At 48.5% G+C, this 15999-nt stretch overlaps 1 protein-coding gene across 1 annotated transcript in view; it reads right to left on the reverse strand.

Annotated features, from left to right (window-relative positions):
* Window positions 1-15999, reverse strand: part of LOC119450371 (ankyrin repeat and BTB/POZ domain-containing protein 2-like) — a 113731-nt gene that overhangs the window by 53847 nt on the left and 43885 nt on the right. The window contains 1 exon segment of the mRNA XM_049665836.1: window positions 302-584. Coding sequence (XP_049521793.1) covers window positions 302-450 — 149 coding nt within the window. The 5' untranslated portion in view covers window positions 451-584.

The raw sequence follows: 15999 nt of genomic DNA on the forward strand, positions 1-15999 counted from the left end.
GAAAGTGTCAGCGCGCTGTGTGATTGTGTTAACTTGTAGCACCGATGCACTGAGTAGTAAGAGAACGCTGCTACCAACAGCCCTGCTTCTTCAAGGAAAGTCGCGCCTACGAGTCAAGCTCACACAGCCTATATAGGACCAATCTTGCGTTGTGTTTATTGCAGCACCACGCAGACAAGACCAAGAGGAACTCATGACCGCCCGTGTCCCGTGTTCTTCTGCTTATTTGCCGCGTGCGCGGCGCCGCTAATAATTTTGCCGTTGCCAACTCGCCAAACCTAGTATATTCCAGCGAGCTCACCTCAGTGACGCGCCTTCGGCGGGCATCCTGGTGTCGTGCGGTCGGTTCAGGTCTCCCAGGCGCCGCGGCTTGGGCCGGATGATCTCGAGGCCGTGTTGTCGACACTGGTCGGCGTCCCGGAACTCGGGCACCGCGGGCACCGACGCCATGGCCCCCGCGGTTCCAACGGCAATCTTGCGCCGCGCGGCTAGCTCATGGCCGCCACGCTACCGCAGCGCGGCCGCCGTCCAAGGCACAACTGCAGCGCTCCACCACGGATCGCGATGCCCTCCGGCGATGCCACCTGCAACAAAACCGATTCACCAAATAAAGCAACTGCCATGGTAAGCAAGCGAAGAGCGGTTGTAGCTTTTAAAATCTTTCTAGATGAAACAAATTACGGCAGAACTCACGTCACGATGACTGTCGGCGCGGTAATGCGAATAGCAATCGAGCAGTGTAGTGACGGACCATATACCTGAAAGCACGTTTATTTAGCGCGTGTAGCGGTAATTCTGAGGCCTTTGTTGCTTCGGCTCTATTCCCCATACTCCGATATCGTTCCACTTTTGCTATGGCATTCGCTTGCCAAGGTTCAATGTGATGACGAAAACTTTATATGGTGACAATGGCGTGACGATGGCTGTATAGCAAAAGCTGTATGACAACGATGACGTGACGACGACGGTACGAAAGAGTCGGATGACGAAAAGCCTGAGTGGCGTTTACGGTCTGACAATGGCGACATGATAGCGACTGTCTCACGATGACGTCATAACAACTGCGGCATAATCGCGATTAATGAAGACAGCATGATTACGAAAGAATGACGAACAGGAAATGACGTTGATGTACAGACGAAAGAGGTATGATGAAGGCGGAATGAGATGATTAAACTGCAGCGATGACGATGCTGAAATGACAGCGTGACGACGATGCCATGACGAGGGTCGGATGACGAAGCTGCATTGACGATGATGGCACGAACACGACGGCATTACGATGAAGATCTGACAAGGGAAGCACGATAGCGACTGCCTGACGATGACAGCATGACAAGAGATTCATGGTCACGATTGAATGACGACCGTATAATTACAGAACAATGATGAAGAAAGCTCGGCGTCGACGGAACGATGGAACATGCGCGTGCACGCGTCAATACACACACGCACGCAAGCACGCACACACACGCACACATACACACAGCAACACCGACGCATCATCAACGCACGCAATCGCGCGCGATTGAGGAACGGTTGTTCACAGCACGAAGTTTCCATCCTAATTAAGGACAAGGCAGGGAGGGAGCTTCAGAACGTTCTTCCATAGTTCTCGGAATTACTGAAACATCGCGCACCAAAAAATGTCATTTTGTCCGTGAACACAACGTCGCATTCATGCTTAATTATTGTACGTATTTAGCAGCCACCAGAAACATTTGTCCCCGGACTCAAACGGACCCGGAAGCCATTTCCATTATTCAATAACTTCAATCGCAAGAAGAAGTATATCGACGTGTCAACCCATTCCAGTTTGCCTGAAAAAGCGTAATTGGGACCGCGTTTCCGGTTGGCAATGGCCAAGCTTCTCAGTTTGTTCGTTAGACCACATCGACTGCATGATGTAAATATCCAAGCGGAGACAATGTTTGCAGTGTTGCTAAAGTAATGGATTTTAGGCGAGGCCACACGTTGATTGAACTACCCTCTGCGCCAGTGCAGCCGGTTAGGTTATTTACGCCGTTACTCGGAAGACTAGTATTTTGTTTCTTTTTTTTTTTTTGCCGCAGGGGACATCTCCAAACTAAAGCCGCCTCTTACCCTCACTTGCTGTGGGGCAATCACGGAAATAATGAGAGGTGCTTGCTAATTGCATGCAAGCCACGCTAAAAACCTTTATTTTTACCGCTGCAAGCTATGGCTTATCACACCACACAGACTCATCCATTAGGGCGTTTTAACAACAGCAACAACAACAAGCACATACTTTACGCAGCTGCTACTTTTTCTCTTTGCCATAGAGGGCTGATCTGTTATCTTCGTTATACTCGAACTGATGATGTTACAGCTGGTACCTTATTGAAAAATGCCAGTAACGCGATAGCAAGGAGATGAATCCGCTGTCCGTGTTACAGGAACATTTCGTGATTGGTGCCTTTCCGGTAAGCGTTTGTGTCTTCTAAATGTTACGGACTGGAAACCAGACACCGACTGGTTATAGCTGATCATTTTGCCAGTAGCGACGCGCTCCAAATCAATTTCGATTAGGTATAGGATTATCTACGAAGCACACAAGTACACCGGCAGATCATGGCGCGCCCGCCCCAGTCGGTGTGCGGCCAAAGTGGCCGGAAGTCGAGCCCACGACCTACGTTAAGTAGAAGAGCGTCGCAGCCGCAGTGCCACTTGGGTGGGTTTACGGTCGGGAGTACATCAAGGTTTCGCCCATCCGCGACGCGCTCAGAATGAATCTCGGTATGGTAATGAGTGTTCTGCAGAAATCCGTGCGGTTGAGTTGACATTCGCCCGCTAGTCACTTGGTTAGCTCAGTTTGTACGGCGACGGCGCCCCAGAATGGCGATGATGCTGGCTTCGATTCCCGGACCACCACAAATTATATTGATCCCTGCGAAGCTTGCTCCTTCAGTAACCCGCATGTTTTTACCCTCGTATAATAGCTACGTGCTATATACGAGCCCAGCTTTCATGAATGTCTGTTTGCTTGCTTTTTCAAATTCGGCAGTTGTTAGTGCAGCTATGGGTCTGGTATGGTGTGCAAGGGCTGACAAGTGTGCGAATCAGCAGCCTGCTTGCCCTCTTCGGACAAATGCATTCCTTCGCTGAATATGGAAACTTTATGAAGCAGTGACTTCATAGGCTTTTTTAATTTTTTTCTTTTGAAAATATAGAGTTATAGATACCCCTAAGTCTAGGACGTGTCGTCACTATAGGACGTGTAGCGTAAAAGCATCCAGAATTTTTTGTGCGTTATCTCTTGCGATTCCGACAAGGCGCCTCGCCTTGCCTACGGTTTACAAAGCATTCTAAGAAATAGGTGACAAGCATGAACATTTTTATTTAAGCTGCCTCTACCGGCAAATATGAGACTGAGAGCCTACATCTCGCCATCTTTGTGCTTGCTGCCCGCTGGCACAGAGTAATAGCTCCCTATTTCGCCTCGTAAACACGGCTTGACGGAAACTGGCACCTACGTAAGTGGGCCCCGCGACTTCTTCCCCCCTATGAGTTGCATACTTCTCCGGAATTCTCGAGGTCGCCCGCCCGACGAGAAGCACGCTGCGAGCAGCCGAGTGAAGCAACCGGACGGGCGCGCAGGGGGGGGTGGGAAGGGGGTGGGGGCTCCCGTCAATCATGTTGAAGCTTTGGAGCGTATATTTAGACGCGTGGACGCGCTTCGGATTTAATCGGTGTTCCCCGGCACGCGCGCTGTTCTATAGTTCGATCCTATCACGCCCGGAGAAACCTCATACGACGTGCAAGCCTACGCAAGGAACACCGCGTCAACAAAGAATTAGAATTTCGTCCGCACGATAAAGGAACAGCCCTTCCACGTCCAGCGGCAACAACGCATGGAATTCCGTCTCTAATGAGCGACTAGCCGCCGTTACAAATTCTTAGACGAAAGATAGCAGGGCTGCGATAGTGATTGTTTACGGGAAGGTGAGGCAGACCGCCCTCCCGCAGGTCAGGTAAGTGATTACCTACTATACCTTAGCGCGTAACACTATATTTAGGACTAACACACGTCGAAAGAATTGCCACAGGGAGCAGTCGGAGACTAATACATGTATTTGCAGTCGGCGACAACAGCTTACGGACGGCGGGATTTGAGAAAACGCTGAACGGAGCAGTTTCCAACCGTTTCCAATGAAACAATACAACACAATGTTATTCGCATATATTAGTACAAACTCCAAAACAGATATCAGGTTCTGTGCCTATAGGCTGCGGAAACGTCCAGCTTTTTTCTCAGATTCCCCGGTCCTGTAACTTTTGACACCGACTGTACGTGTGCTCGAAGTACTATTGACGTGTATATGTATACACATTGGCTCCCCGTTTGTTGCTTTTATTTTTTTTTTAACAAGCCGGTTTTTACTACTCTGTCATGGAAAGAACACAGCCGAACTTCGTTATACGGAAGCTGCATCAGACACGAAAATGCCTTCGTTATATCGACATTCGTTATAAGCGCATATTCGTTACACGCTGATATTCGTGGCAAAGTATTACGTTGACTTCGTTATATCTCACAATTCGCTATATTTAATTTTCATCATATGGAGGTTCGTGATAACGTGCCCTCTTCGTTGATGCTGCTACTTTCCACACATTTCTTTGCATACTTCCCGAAAGGGAAATGGAGTAAAACCGGAAGCATGTTGTTTTCGACTCTCCTTTTCGACTTAAGTTGGCTCCCCCGCTCCTATAGAAAAAACGGCGCACAGTTTCAAAAAGAAATATATACTCTGAACGAAAGAGTGAATTTCCAGTACAATTAAGAAGCTATTGCATGCTTGTCCACTCAGAAAACTGAATCGCCTTCAAAGAGATGCTTCGCCTGCTTGCGCGAGCGTATTCTGCTCGGACATGCACAAGAAAATTATAACGAAATAATTAGAACATTGGAGACGTGCGTTCACGAAATGTCTTCTTTTCTGCACGGCAGATCGAAAGTTAGGTCAATCGAGGGAGAACGGAAGAAAAACAAAAGGACATTGTTTCTTCGAATGCCATTCAATGCAGATTCATTTAGTTAGACGGGCGTTCATCCAAAGACTTCTCATCGAAGGCGTTTCAAGGAACACACAGCTAGCGAACACATATTTAGTGATATTCCGCTATTTCGCACAAATCGGGAATATTCGCAGGTCCTTGAAAACGGAAGTGAACTAGCATTTACCCAATTGCCGCTATCACTGAAAATAATTTCAGCCTTGAAGAGCCCTTCCTCAAATTGAGTCGAGCCAGCCTCATGCACAAATGAGCCAGCGAGAATGAAAACGCATAAAAGTTTGTTGGATACTAGATCTCCGTGTCTCACGTGTAGAGCGGCGTTCACTGAAACGCCTCCTGCCGCCCCCAACGCGCTCGCTCTTTCCATCTCAAGACCACTCGCCAACTTCGCGGCACAGCCACGTGGAACCCCAGGGCCATCTCACTTCTTGCTCGTGGTGTTGTACAGCGTGTAACGCAATATGGCCGTCCGGCGGAATGTTCCAGTGTGCGCATTGCCGTTATTTTTTTCTTCCTCGCACGCTATCACGGAGAGCGAACGCACTCAATCCCCCACGCGCATGTGCCAACAACCGCGCTCGTCGCTCGACGGTCTCTTATGGCGCGCAAGCAAGGAAGCTTTTCTTCTGCCAACAACCGCGCTCGTCGCTCGCCGCACCGTCTCTTATCTCCACACGGCTCTGACCTTTATGAGCCGTGCATTCGCGGCTCAGTCCTGTTGAAGCGATAGACCGCACGTACCTTCGCCCGCAGCGGCGTATGCTTGCTGCCAGCGTTTTGACAGTCGTTGTCTGCAGTCATTCAGTGTGATCTCTTCACGCGCTCACGCTTGTTCATTCAGTTAGTAATAGTCGGGTCCATTTTCCAACGCACGGTAATGCTGCCCGGATCGGCAGTGCAGCGCTACAGACGCGCGCTGCCCACGGGAAGCGGGCGCCTTCTCGTGGTCATCGAGAGGGAGAGCAGAGCTCATGTTTAGTTACCAAAGCCGCTCACCTGTATGACATTGCTGTGTTGACGATGACCTTGCGAAGCGATGCAGTCTCCATCACACCACACTCTTCTCACGCGGGCACGGCCCTCCCGGGGTAGAAGGCAGAGTTCGGGAAAGGGAGAGAGAGAGAGACTGCAGCTAGCTCTTCCACTGGGCTGCAACTGCTCGCCCGCCGCCGGCTGTTATTTCGTCGGGGCCCATGTATGACCGCCAAGAGCACGTGCATAACAGCCCCTTCCCCCTCCATCCCTGCTCTCCTCTTACACCCTGTCCTTGGCTCTTCTACGCTCTCCCTCACTAAAAGCCGTGCAACGCTGCTCAAAGTGGACCTAGCGGCGTCTGAATCAGAGGACGAATGCACAAATCAATTCATGCTCATGTGCGTACGCGGACAATGTTCCAGGGGATAAAAGTAGGAAGGAGGGCGGAGCCGGGCATCTTACCGAATACACGTAGTCATTCCTGTAAGTTGAAGAGTGTGAGTATATATTGCGACAGAGAAAGCAAGCAAAGTAAACAAGTTTTAATGCTTCTTGAAAAAATAAATAATTAAGACTTTTGTTCCCGAGTCTCGCGCGTTTTGTCGAAAGAAACGACTAATTCCTCCCGACGGTGCTGCGTGGCCCCGCGCGCTCGAAGATGGTGAACCGTCCTTCATCCAAGCGCTGCTAACACGCATGAGCTCAGGGATGCTGAAGGCGCACTTACTACTCTGAAATAGCCCTTGTGCTCCATTTACGACAAAACATGTTTTGCGACTAGAGCGCGTTGTCGCGCGGAATATTTCTTCCGCATTTTTATGACTCCAATCTTCTTGAAAACCAGGTATAATGCTGTTCGGTTCCATGAGTCGAGAATTCCAGAGGGGAGGTGGTCCATACACCCCCTTTGATGACGCAGAAGTTGATACATATTACTTGCTCGTGATTTACCAGTGCCTGTACGCTGGTTAGCATACTGTTGCCCGACGGTTTGCGGCTACGAAAGCGGCCAAAACCAGCGACTAAGCAGTTCCCTGCGCAAGCGAAACGCTTCGTGAATTCCGTCCGCTAAAAAGCTGGCTTCCACAAGCATCCACGTCCTCTGCGTGAATCTCAGCGCAATAGGCAGATAAAGAAGAAGAAGAAGCAGGAGCAGCTATGGCCGCGATCTGGAGGAGGGACCCTCGCCGCTGCCTCGGAGGCCGGGGTCATTAAAGGCGCGGACGCGCGCGCGCGCGCATTCCTCGAATGCGGCGCGCTTCCATCCTCTCCCCTTATACTGGACGGCCTGGACGGCCGGCTGCCTCTGGCATCGAGAAGAGGAGCTGTCCACCCCCCAGCCCGTAGCGCCGCCACTATACTACTGGCCCCTCTACATCAACCGACGACAGACCTCCCTTCTCTGCTACATGCCTTCTGCAGACGTCCCCTCTCTCCTTTCTCATCTTCATGCCGTAGAGGTCCCCGAACGCTTCTTCTCGTGCCGTGGCTGCTGTAAATGCATGTGCAACGGCCGGCGGCAGATGTTGGACGACCCATTCTCGCGCTTGCAAACCGCGTACTCTCTCTCTCTCTGCCTTCAACGACGATCGCGTCGGTGAACGCGTGCACTTTTCTTCGAAATGCAGCATGCCGGACAAACGAAAGAACCAGGCTTCAGGCACCGGTGCAATCAAAGGTGCTGGCCGGTTTTATTATTATTATTATTATTATTATTATTATTATTATTATTATTATTATTATTATTATTATTATTATTATTATTATTATTATTATTATTATTACATTTATTTTTTCAGTGGAGTCCGAACTGCATATCTGCACAGGTCGCGGAGACTTGCGGCGTAGGAGGCGAAGCCGCACAGGATTTAAGTGATTTGGGGGCGCGTTTTAACGAGAGGCAGAGGTCACCTTTTGTGCGTGCTCACTACGAACATGACGGACAAGCATTACATTGATAAATTACTTTTCTGTTTGGACATTCTAGCAGTACAAAGTTTGTTGCTGCGTCAACTGAAGTTGGCAGGCGCTACAAACGACAATGGGCTTTCAGAATAAGCACCAATAAACCACTAGCTTGCATCTCGATGAACGCAACGCTAAAAGACGACACCCACAACACTTGTCCAACAATTTGGCGCCGCATTTTGACGTTAGTTCCCTCGATATGTCGATCTTCCAACTAGGCTCCTTCCGGAAAGCGGTTCTTTCGCGGTTTGCCCATCGAGCGACGTGTGCAAAGCCAAACACCGCCGCGTGCTGGAGTTTTAACGTGCGCTTATAAAATCTAATTTCTCGTTCCGAATCAGAATGTGGCCTGGAGTCGAGCCGACTACTTTGTGATCAGGGGCCAAATGCACAAAGCTTTTCGTTCGTAAGGGGTCCTTGCCATTGGCCGCCCGCATTCCCTAATATGATGTCCGACATCAGAATTAGTTGGAATTTGTTCTTACGAGCAAATGACGTGCATTGTGTATGCATTCATGTATTTGCATTTGTACATTTTTATTCTTTCGAAATAAATACTCCTACTTTTACTATACTACTACTACTACTACTACTACTACTACTACTACTACTACTACTACTACTACTACTACTACTACTACTACTACTACTACTAACTACTATTACTACTAAATGCTATTACTACAGCTACTAAATGCTATTACTACTAAATGCTATTACTACAGTTACTAAATGCTATTACTACAGTTATTGCTACTACTGCTACTCCGAACAATGCTAGCGTAAGAGCACTTTGTGATTACGGGCCCAGTAAGCCAAAGCAGTACCAGCGCAGTCAACAGTAGCCGTCCTGGCAAGAAACTAGCCAGAACGACTATATTCAACAAGTAATCAGACCGCGGCCTATAGCGACAGCAGAGAACTTCTCATGCCCGTACAACCTTCGTCACGCGACGCGAGTGCGCTCTTGGTGAATTTGTTCGGGGCTCGCGTAGCAGCTTGGCTCGCGAAACCTAGAAGCACGGTAGGAGAAATGGCTAATTAACCGTGCTAAATATGTTACCGTCGTCTGTCCTGTGAAGCTTAATAATCCCCCCCCCCCCCAACCCCCTTATTCGGCAGAAGTTTACTCCTACTCAAGGCCATTCATCTGCTGGACTCTTTTCCTTAGGGGGGCGACGTGGCCTCGGAGAGCCGGCAACACTGATCCACGGCTCGCGCGTTCCTCGTCTCTGCTTCTTTCACCGCTAACCGTGATATCGCGGATCTCGGTGGCAGCTCATACAGACTTTAGCGCAAGACAGAAATAAAAAATGAAAAGTGACATATCGCCATCTGTTAACTGGGTCATTCAAGGCAACTTGCACGTCAGCGCGGGGAGTAAGAACCGCCTCCTGCCAATGGCACTGGCGGGCATGACATTAGCAACATGTCAGCTCCCACAATCGAAGAACCCCGTGAATTAGGCGTCTGACACCGAGGCTGGCATAATGCAACGATATTATTCCAATTTTCTTCCTTCGCGCGTTTCATCAGAGGTCCGACCATCGCTCCGGCTACGTTAATTATCACCTGGATCGGCCTGTCGCGAGAGCGGTGGATGATAGCAAAGATGTAGCGACAAGCGAAAGGAACCGATAGATTACATCAGTTCAACAGTCGCCCAGAACTCGGGCGCTTTTCTCTCAACGACAAAAAAAGAGCAAAGCGACATTGCTTCTCGCATTACGTGTGGCTACAAAAAAAAAAAAAAGAAAAAGAAAGAAAGAAAAAAAAACGTACGCGCGCGCGCACGCACAACAGCAAACTACAGGGGACGGCAATTCCACTCCTATCTCTTATCTCGGCCTCGAGGCGATGTTATTCGCCTCGCGTAAACGCGGAAGCGGAGGTCACGCCGCAGCGCAGGCTATAAACGATTTTACATTTGATTCATGCATGGGCGCCGCCATCTTGGGTTGTTACACAAACAATTTCTTAGTTTTATGAGAAGTCACGTAACATGGTCATGAAACGCTGAACGCATTTAGACAACTGTTTTCATGCTTAACCGTAAACTTCGTTGTTAAAGACAGAAAACAGAAGTGTTATCAGCCCAACATGGCGGCGCCTAAACTCTTCCGTAAAATGGTGTATAGGGCCTTTGGCCACTGCAATGGCGCAACCAGTATACGCTCGTGAAGCGTCACGACTCAGTACGGAGGAGGAGGAGGAAAAAGAAAAAGGAAAGGCAGGGCGGGGCGGGTAACCAGACGCACGTCCGGTTTGCTACCCTACACCGGGCAAGGGTTTAAAGTGATGAAAATAAGAAAGGAGGGAGAGGGAAGAATGTACTCTCAGTATGAACACGTGCGGTTGTCCAACAATTCACAATCGATCACTGAGGCCAGCCATTCCTATACCAGACAGTTGTGGGCTCTACGGTTGCGCTAATTGCCGGATACCCACAATGGACCACTGAGGCAGTGTAGTAAAGACGCGAGCTGCGACAAACAAGCGCCTCCTCCTTCTGAGCCAACTTAAAAAATACTTCATTAAAAGTACGTATTATAACTATTACGCCCCACTCGGATGGTTCGTAAAGATCGATGCAAGGTCAAGTTGGTTTAGCATTAGGTTGCGAACGACGCGGGCGCCAGAAACAGTGCACACAGTGAGAAAATTAGGTTGTTATCAAATTTTGCCGTTTGATCGCAGAAAACATATAACTGTGCATAAGAGACTTTGGGTGGAATCATACAATGCAATACGGTATTCCAATCTCCGCCCACAGCGCCGCGGAACGGCAGCAATATGTTGATATTCGACACAGTTTCACACCCATTATTAAGTCCAGCATAGAAGTATACTAGGCAAATAGCGCATCACTTTAAAACGCTGTTAATTATGTTGTTGTCGCTACAATTAAGAAAGTTAATCAGTGACTTAATGTGAATATAATTGTCATATATTTGTGTCCAGCCCCACGACATGTAGTCGCGCTACAATTGCACGAAAAAAATTACTGTCACTATAATTGTCGTGCGAGGCAGTCTGCCCAACTAATGGCGGGGTGGTCCTATTGGCCAACAGCGTGTAGAAGCACCTTTTATCGTATTATGACACGGAAAATGTAAATATCACTCTCGTGATGAAACCATGCGCAAGGGACAAGTCCCATGTGTATGCAGCTTCGTCATATGCAGCTTCGTCTTCATTTGAACTATAACTGCTGCTACCATTGTAGTTGGGCAAATGTGCATTGCGGAGAAGCGCCCTTGCGAATTGTGAAAAAGGTCCATTGCCTCCATACCTAATTTCTGCCCCTAAATGAACCTTGCACAAAATCCAAGTCGCACCCTATAAGATATGTATATACAATTTCCTCTCCGGGTGATACATGCATGAATGAAGGGGCCTGATTCGAATACACAACGCAGTAGCAGGTCTATTGGATTATCTCATCCCGGACTGCCCCGGATTACCTGAGGCAGCGCTTTGAGCCAATGCGCGTTGGCGTACGCAGCCTCTCGGACCGTCATGGGTAGTCCGGGACTACAAATCGAATAGACGATTGCCGCTGGGTGCGAGTGCCGAAAGGTCGCCCGCACAAAAACAAGTAAGCTATGCGCGCGAGTTTTTCTATGTATACTACCCATAGTCACGTGGAGAAACGTGAAAAGCTATGTCAATTTTTGGGTCGCGCGATAATTCCCGCCATGAAATCCTTATCTTCTTCCTTATCAGCGGCTCGATCCGCCTTTCTCAATTTATTTTCTCTGTCCGATCCGCGACGACATCGAGCTTCCTGACGCGCTGCTATCGCCTCAAAGCGAGAAAGGAATTCCACCCGCTCGTGCATGTAAGCGTGTACACCGACCGCGTGGCCCAGCAAGCAAGCAAGAAAGCGCGAGCGGAAACTCGAAGGCCTTCGACTCGCTCGCCAATTTGAAGATGCCCATGAGATAAGGGCGCGCGAGAGCGGCGCGCGAGAAGGAATTCCCCAGACCTTCTCGGAAAGTGTGTCAGGAGGCGCAGCACGAGCACAGCGCGAGAAGCCGACAAAGCGCCATTGCGAAGGAAATGCTACTTCCAAATTCAGATTTATTCGCGGAATACGGATACGTCAAAGCTACGGGTATACACGTGCACGTGTACATTTACATATAGAGAGGTAAAGCTTGGGCGGCCACATCGTCAGAATTCGCCCCTCTACTCGAAGTCACTCGCACGTCCGAGCAATCAAGATGAAAGTCCCGTATTCTTTTTTTTTCTTCTTCGTTAAGAGGTTTGATAATGAGAAAAATTGCCCACCAACTACGGTGACTCAGTGGCAATACGGTGTTCTGCTACAGAGCACGAAGAGGTACGTGGGTTCGATTCCAGACCGCGGCGGCATGCATGTGTATCATGCGTTTGGTGAACGCGAAGGAAAAGTATTAATTCGGAGTATATCCCAATGGCGTCCCTATAGCACGCCGTACCGCCTTGGGAGGTAAAATTTGATAACGTATTTCCCAAAACTGTCCGCCTATACCTCATTCTTGACCTATACGGTAAGCTAATGCTAAGGCTACGAAAAGGAGCGTGCGAACACGGCAGTCAATCTGCTTCATAAGCCGTGCGCGGCCTACTTGAATCAACAAATCAGATGCGCGGCAAGCTATGCATTAGCGGTGATCATTGAATCGGCGGCAGATACTAACAGCCGCTCTTATATACAGTCTGAACGGTAACCGACTGCGGCATTGACGAACGAAAAAAAAAGTTGACAGTCATGAGGATGAAGATGAGAGGATGAAGGCGAAAGCCAAGGCGAAAGCCTGCGTACTCACGAGACATTAAATTACTCGACATTCTCATTCGAATACGTTGTTACTTCCTATTCTTTTCTCCCACCAAAGGTCATGGGTTCGAGTGCCTTAATTAACTCTACCTTAATTGGCTGTACCTTAATTAACTTCGCCTTAAGTAACACCAAAGGTCGTGAGTTCAACTCCCACTAAACGTCGTGGATTGGAGTGTCTTAATTAAATCTATGTTAATTAACTGTGCATTAATTCGCATTAATTAACACCAAAGACAATCCCACCAAGGATCGTGGGTTAAAGTGCTTCTAATTAACTCTATATTAATTAACTTTGCATTAACTAACACCAAAAGTCGTGGGTTGGACTATCACCAAAGGTGGAGCGTACGATCCCCAATTTGTGTGCCCCTGAATTTTGGCGCCATTTAATTTTCCGGACGGTCAAATTTCGGCCCATTAGCCATCTAAGGTTTCGCCTTATCCATTAATGACATCACTACGCTACTTTGTTCCCCTTCATAGTGACTTATGTGGTAAGCGGTGCTTGCACGCCTCAGATGTTGCGGTTGCATGTGTGTCACTATGCATGCGGGCGTTGCACGCGGCAGGGCAATTTCGCCCGCAGGAAACGTTCGGCGCGGTTTAGGTGATTTCGACCCACTTCCACTCCAAACAGCTTTCGTTGAGCAGCAAACTCCGCGTCCAACATCGCCGCGCAACTAGGAGAAAGATTATTTCATACATGAAAAAAAAGAACGGGGAGAGGGGTGCAGCAGTGATGACCTCATTACGAATTATTGATATCACATAAAAACATGGAATGCAGTTAGCGTTCGTCATTTTCGAAGCCACCGTTAGAGTTAGGCAGCATGGGGTGCTCTCGGTTGCGCAGGCGGTGTTATAGACTGACTGGAAGGCTAACACCGCCTGTAGCAGCAACGCTACCGCCAACATCTCTCTCACGCGTCCAATATTGAATGTTTCAGGTAGACGACTCCCTGCTATTCGTTTATAGTGAAGGTCCCTCTACATATGTCCTAATGACAATAAAGCATTGTTGCAAATGAATGCGCAGAGAAAATTGCCGCTGCAAACCCTAAACGGGACCGATAACCGTTCATACAGTTTACGGTCGGCAACGTCCGAACGTAAACATGTATTTGAACATGTAATTGAACGTTGAACAATAAGACACGACTGTGCGTCACTTGCAACTATTTCTGTCAGAAACAGCGCATTGGCATTGACCTTACTGGTAAATAATACGCCTCCTTGCAGGCGGATAACAAACCGCACGCTCATCTGGTTGACCTCCCTGCCTTTCCTCTCATTGCTTGTTCTATGTACCTCTTCTTGCAGGCAGCGACAACACAACCAATCTGGTTGGTGGAAACAGCATTGCAAGCCCCCAAAAAGGCAGACCACTCTTCAGCTTAACAGCTGTAAGGGACACAGTGCGACCCAGTTGGCTCTCTCTTGCGCAATTCTCCTGTATACTGTCATACATTCCAAGTTTCAACGCAATATCACCGAGCGATCAGCGTCTCGCCAGCTGACTGCGACAGCGGAACATAGGGGAATCCATGTTCCACAGATGTTGCACAGCTGGTGCACGGTGTCTCGGAATATGTCCCCAAGCTACGAACACGACCGCTACGCATCGGCCTTGACTGCGTTGAAGAAACAACGAAACACCTTCACAGATAACTGATTGTTGTCAGTAGACTTGACTGCTGGGTAATGTGGTTAAAAATTATAGAGCGGGTCAGCACAAAGGGACGCGGGACCAAGGACAACTAGAAAAGGCGAGCGAGTCATGCCTTCAAGATACTTCTTAAATGTGGCAGGTGCTGGGACGGTGTGCGAAATTTCTCTTCGCGACAAAAGCTTTAAGAAATCGCTGGCGTAACAGTAAATCAAGTTTTCAGGCCACCCAGGCGTTATTTGACTTTTTAAAAAGAGCGTGATTGGAGTCGGGGCTATTACTTGACTTGCACCCGCTATGTATTTTACCTCATTCCTCTTTCATCGTCGTCACCCATCATGCTTCTCTTTCTTTCTCTCTTCCCCTTCCTGAGCGCAGAGTAGTTGGCTAAAAGAATGTAGCTCAGGCCGACCTCTCTTAAAGGTTTTCTCTCTCAACTGCATGCTTGAAAAAACAGACGGAAAGTTTATACACAGAAAATGTGGAAAGGTGTGACCGAACCATCGTGCTAGAACTTGCTATTCATCTACCAAATACAAAAGAAATTAAAAAAAATTAACCAAGCATGAAGGCAGAGAAAGCAACCTTTCATCACAGGAAAACCGTTGGTGCAAATGGAAGTGAGTAGAAGAGTGACACCGCGTCGAAAGGCGCATCCCATATGTTAGCAGAAAACATTGTTTATAAAAAAAAAAGTGTGCGCTGTATTGGGACACCGCAGTCTAGGTTAGCCTTCATTGCTCTACATTACCGCGTGCCTAGTATCCACATCACCTCAGTGAGCATGTGCAGCTGTTTGTGTACTGCATCACAGTAATGTTTTGGAAGTTGCCCTCTCTGAGGTATCCTACAGACTTTGGTCGAATCTATAAAGATGACATGTTGCTTCGAGGTGATTCCGCGGGGTCAGTTCAATTGCTTCAATGATGGCTGCTAGCTTAATCCACTGTGGTTCCGTCTTCTGGATGCTTTGTATACGAATGATCGTACAGCAGTGATCTAACCGCTATGGTTACCACGGTGTTGTTGATGATAGCGTCGTAGTACAGGTATGTGTGGGTAATGGCTCTATGAATGTACTTGCCGAATAGCACGTGATACGTTGCTTCCTGTGTTCTTTGTTTCGCTGGAGGTCTGTGTGATTTGGCATGGTGGCTATTGCGAGCAGTGACCGCGTATTTTTGCTTAGAGTGCCTGCAGCGGGCGGCGAAGGTGTCGGTGGGTTCGAATCCCAGAGTCTGCAGCATTCTTCTGCCTGAAGTGCGTAGTTTAATGTTCTACCACCTGCGTCTGTGTGTGCTGATAATGTTTCTATGGTGATATTGTTAACTGCCTTGTGTAGGAGCGCCGTACTAGTGCCTTTGCTCATGCAAATGATTATGTCGTCGGCGTACACTGTGTAATGTAGGTCTCATATGGGGAGTAGATCTCTGTGTACGCCATGTTGATATCTCTCATTAGGAGATCATCCGGCTCTGCCCCTTGGTAGTCCGCGTACGAGGGGGTGTCTCCGGAGACGCCA

This window comes from Dermacentor silvarum, chromosome 4 (assembly GCF_013339745.2).
Source record: "Dermacentor silvarum isolate Dsil-2018 chromosome 4, BIME_Dsil_1.4, whole genome shotgun sequence".
NCBI lineage: Eukaryota > Metazoa > Arthropoda > Arachnida > Ixodida > Ixodidae > Dermacentor > Dermacentor silvarum.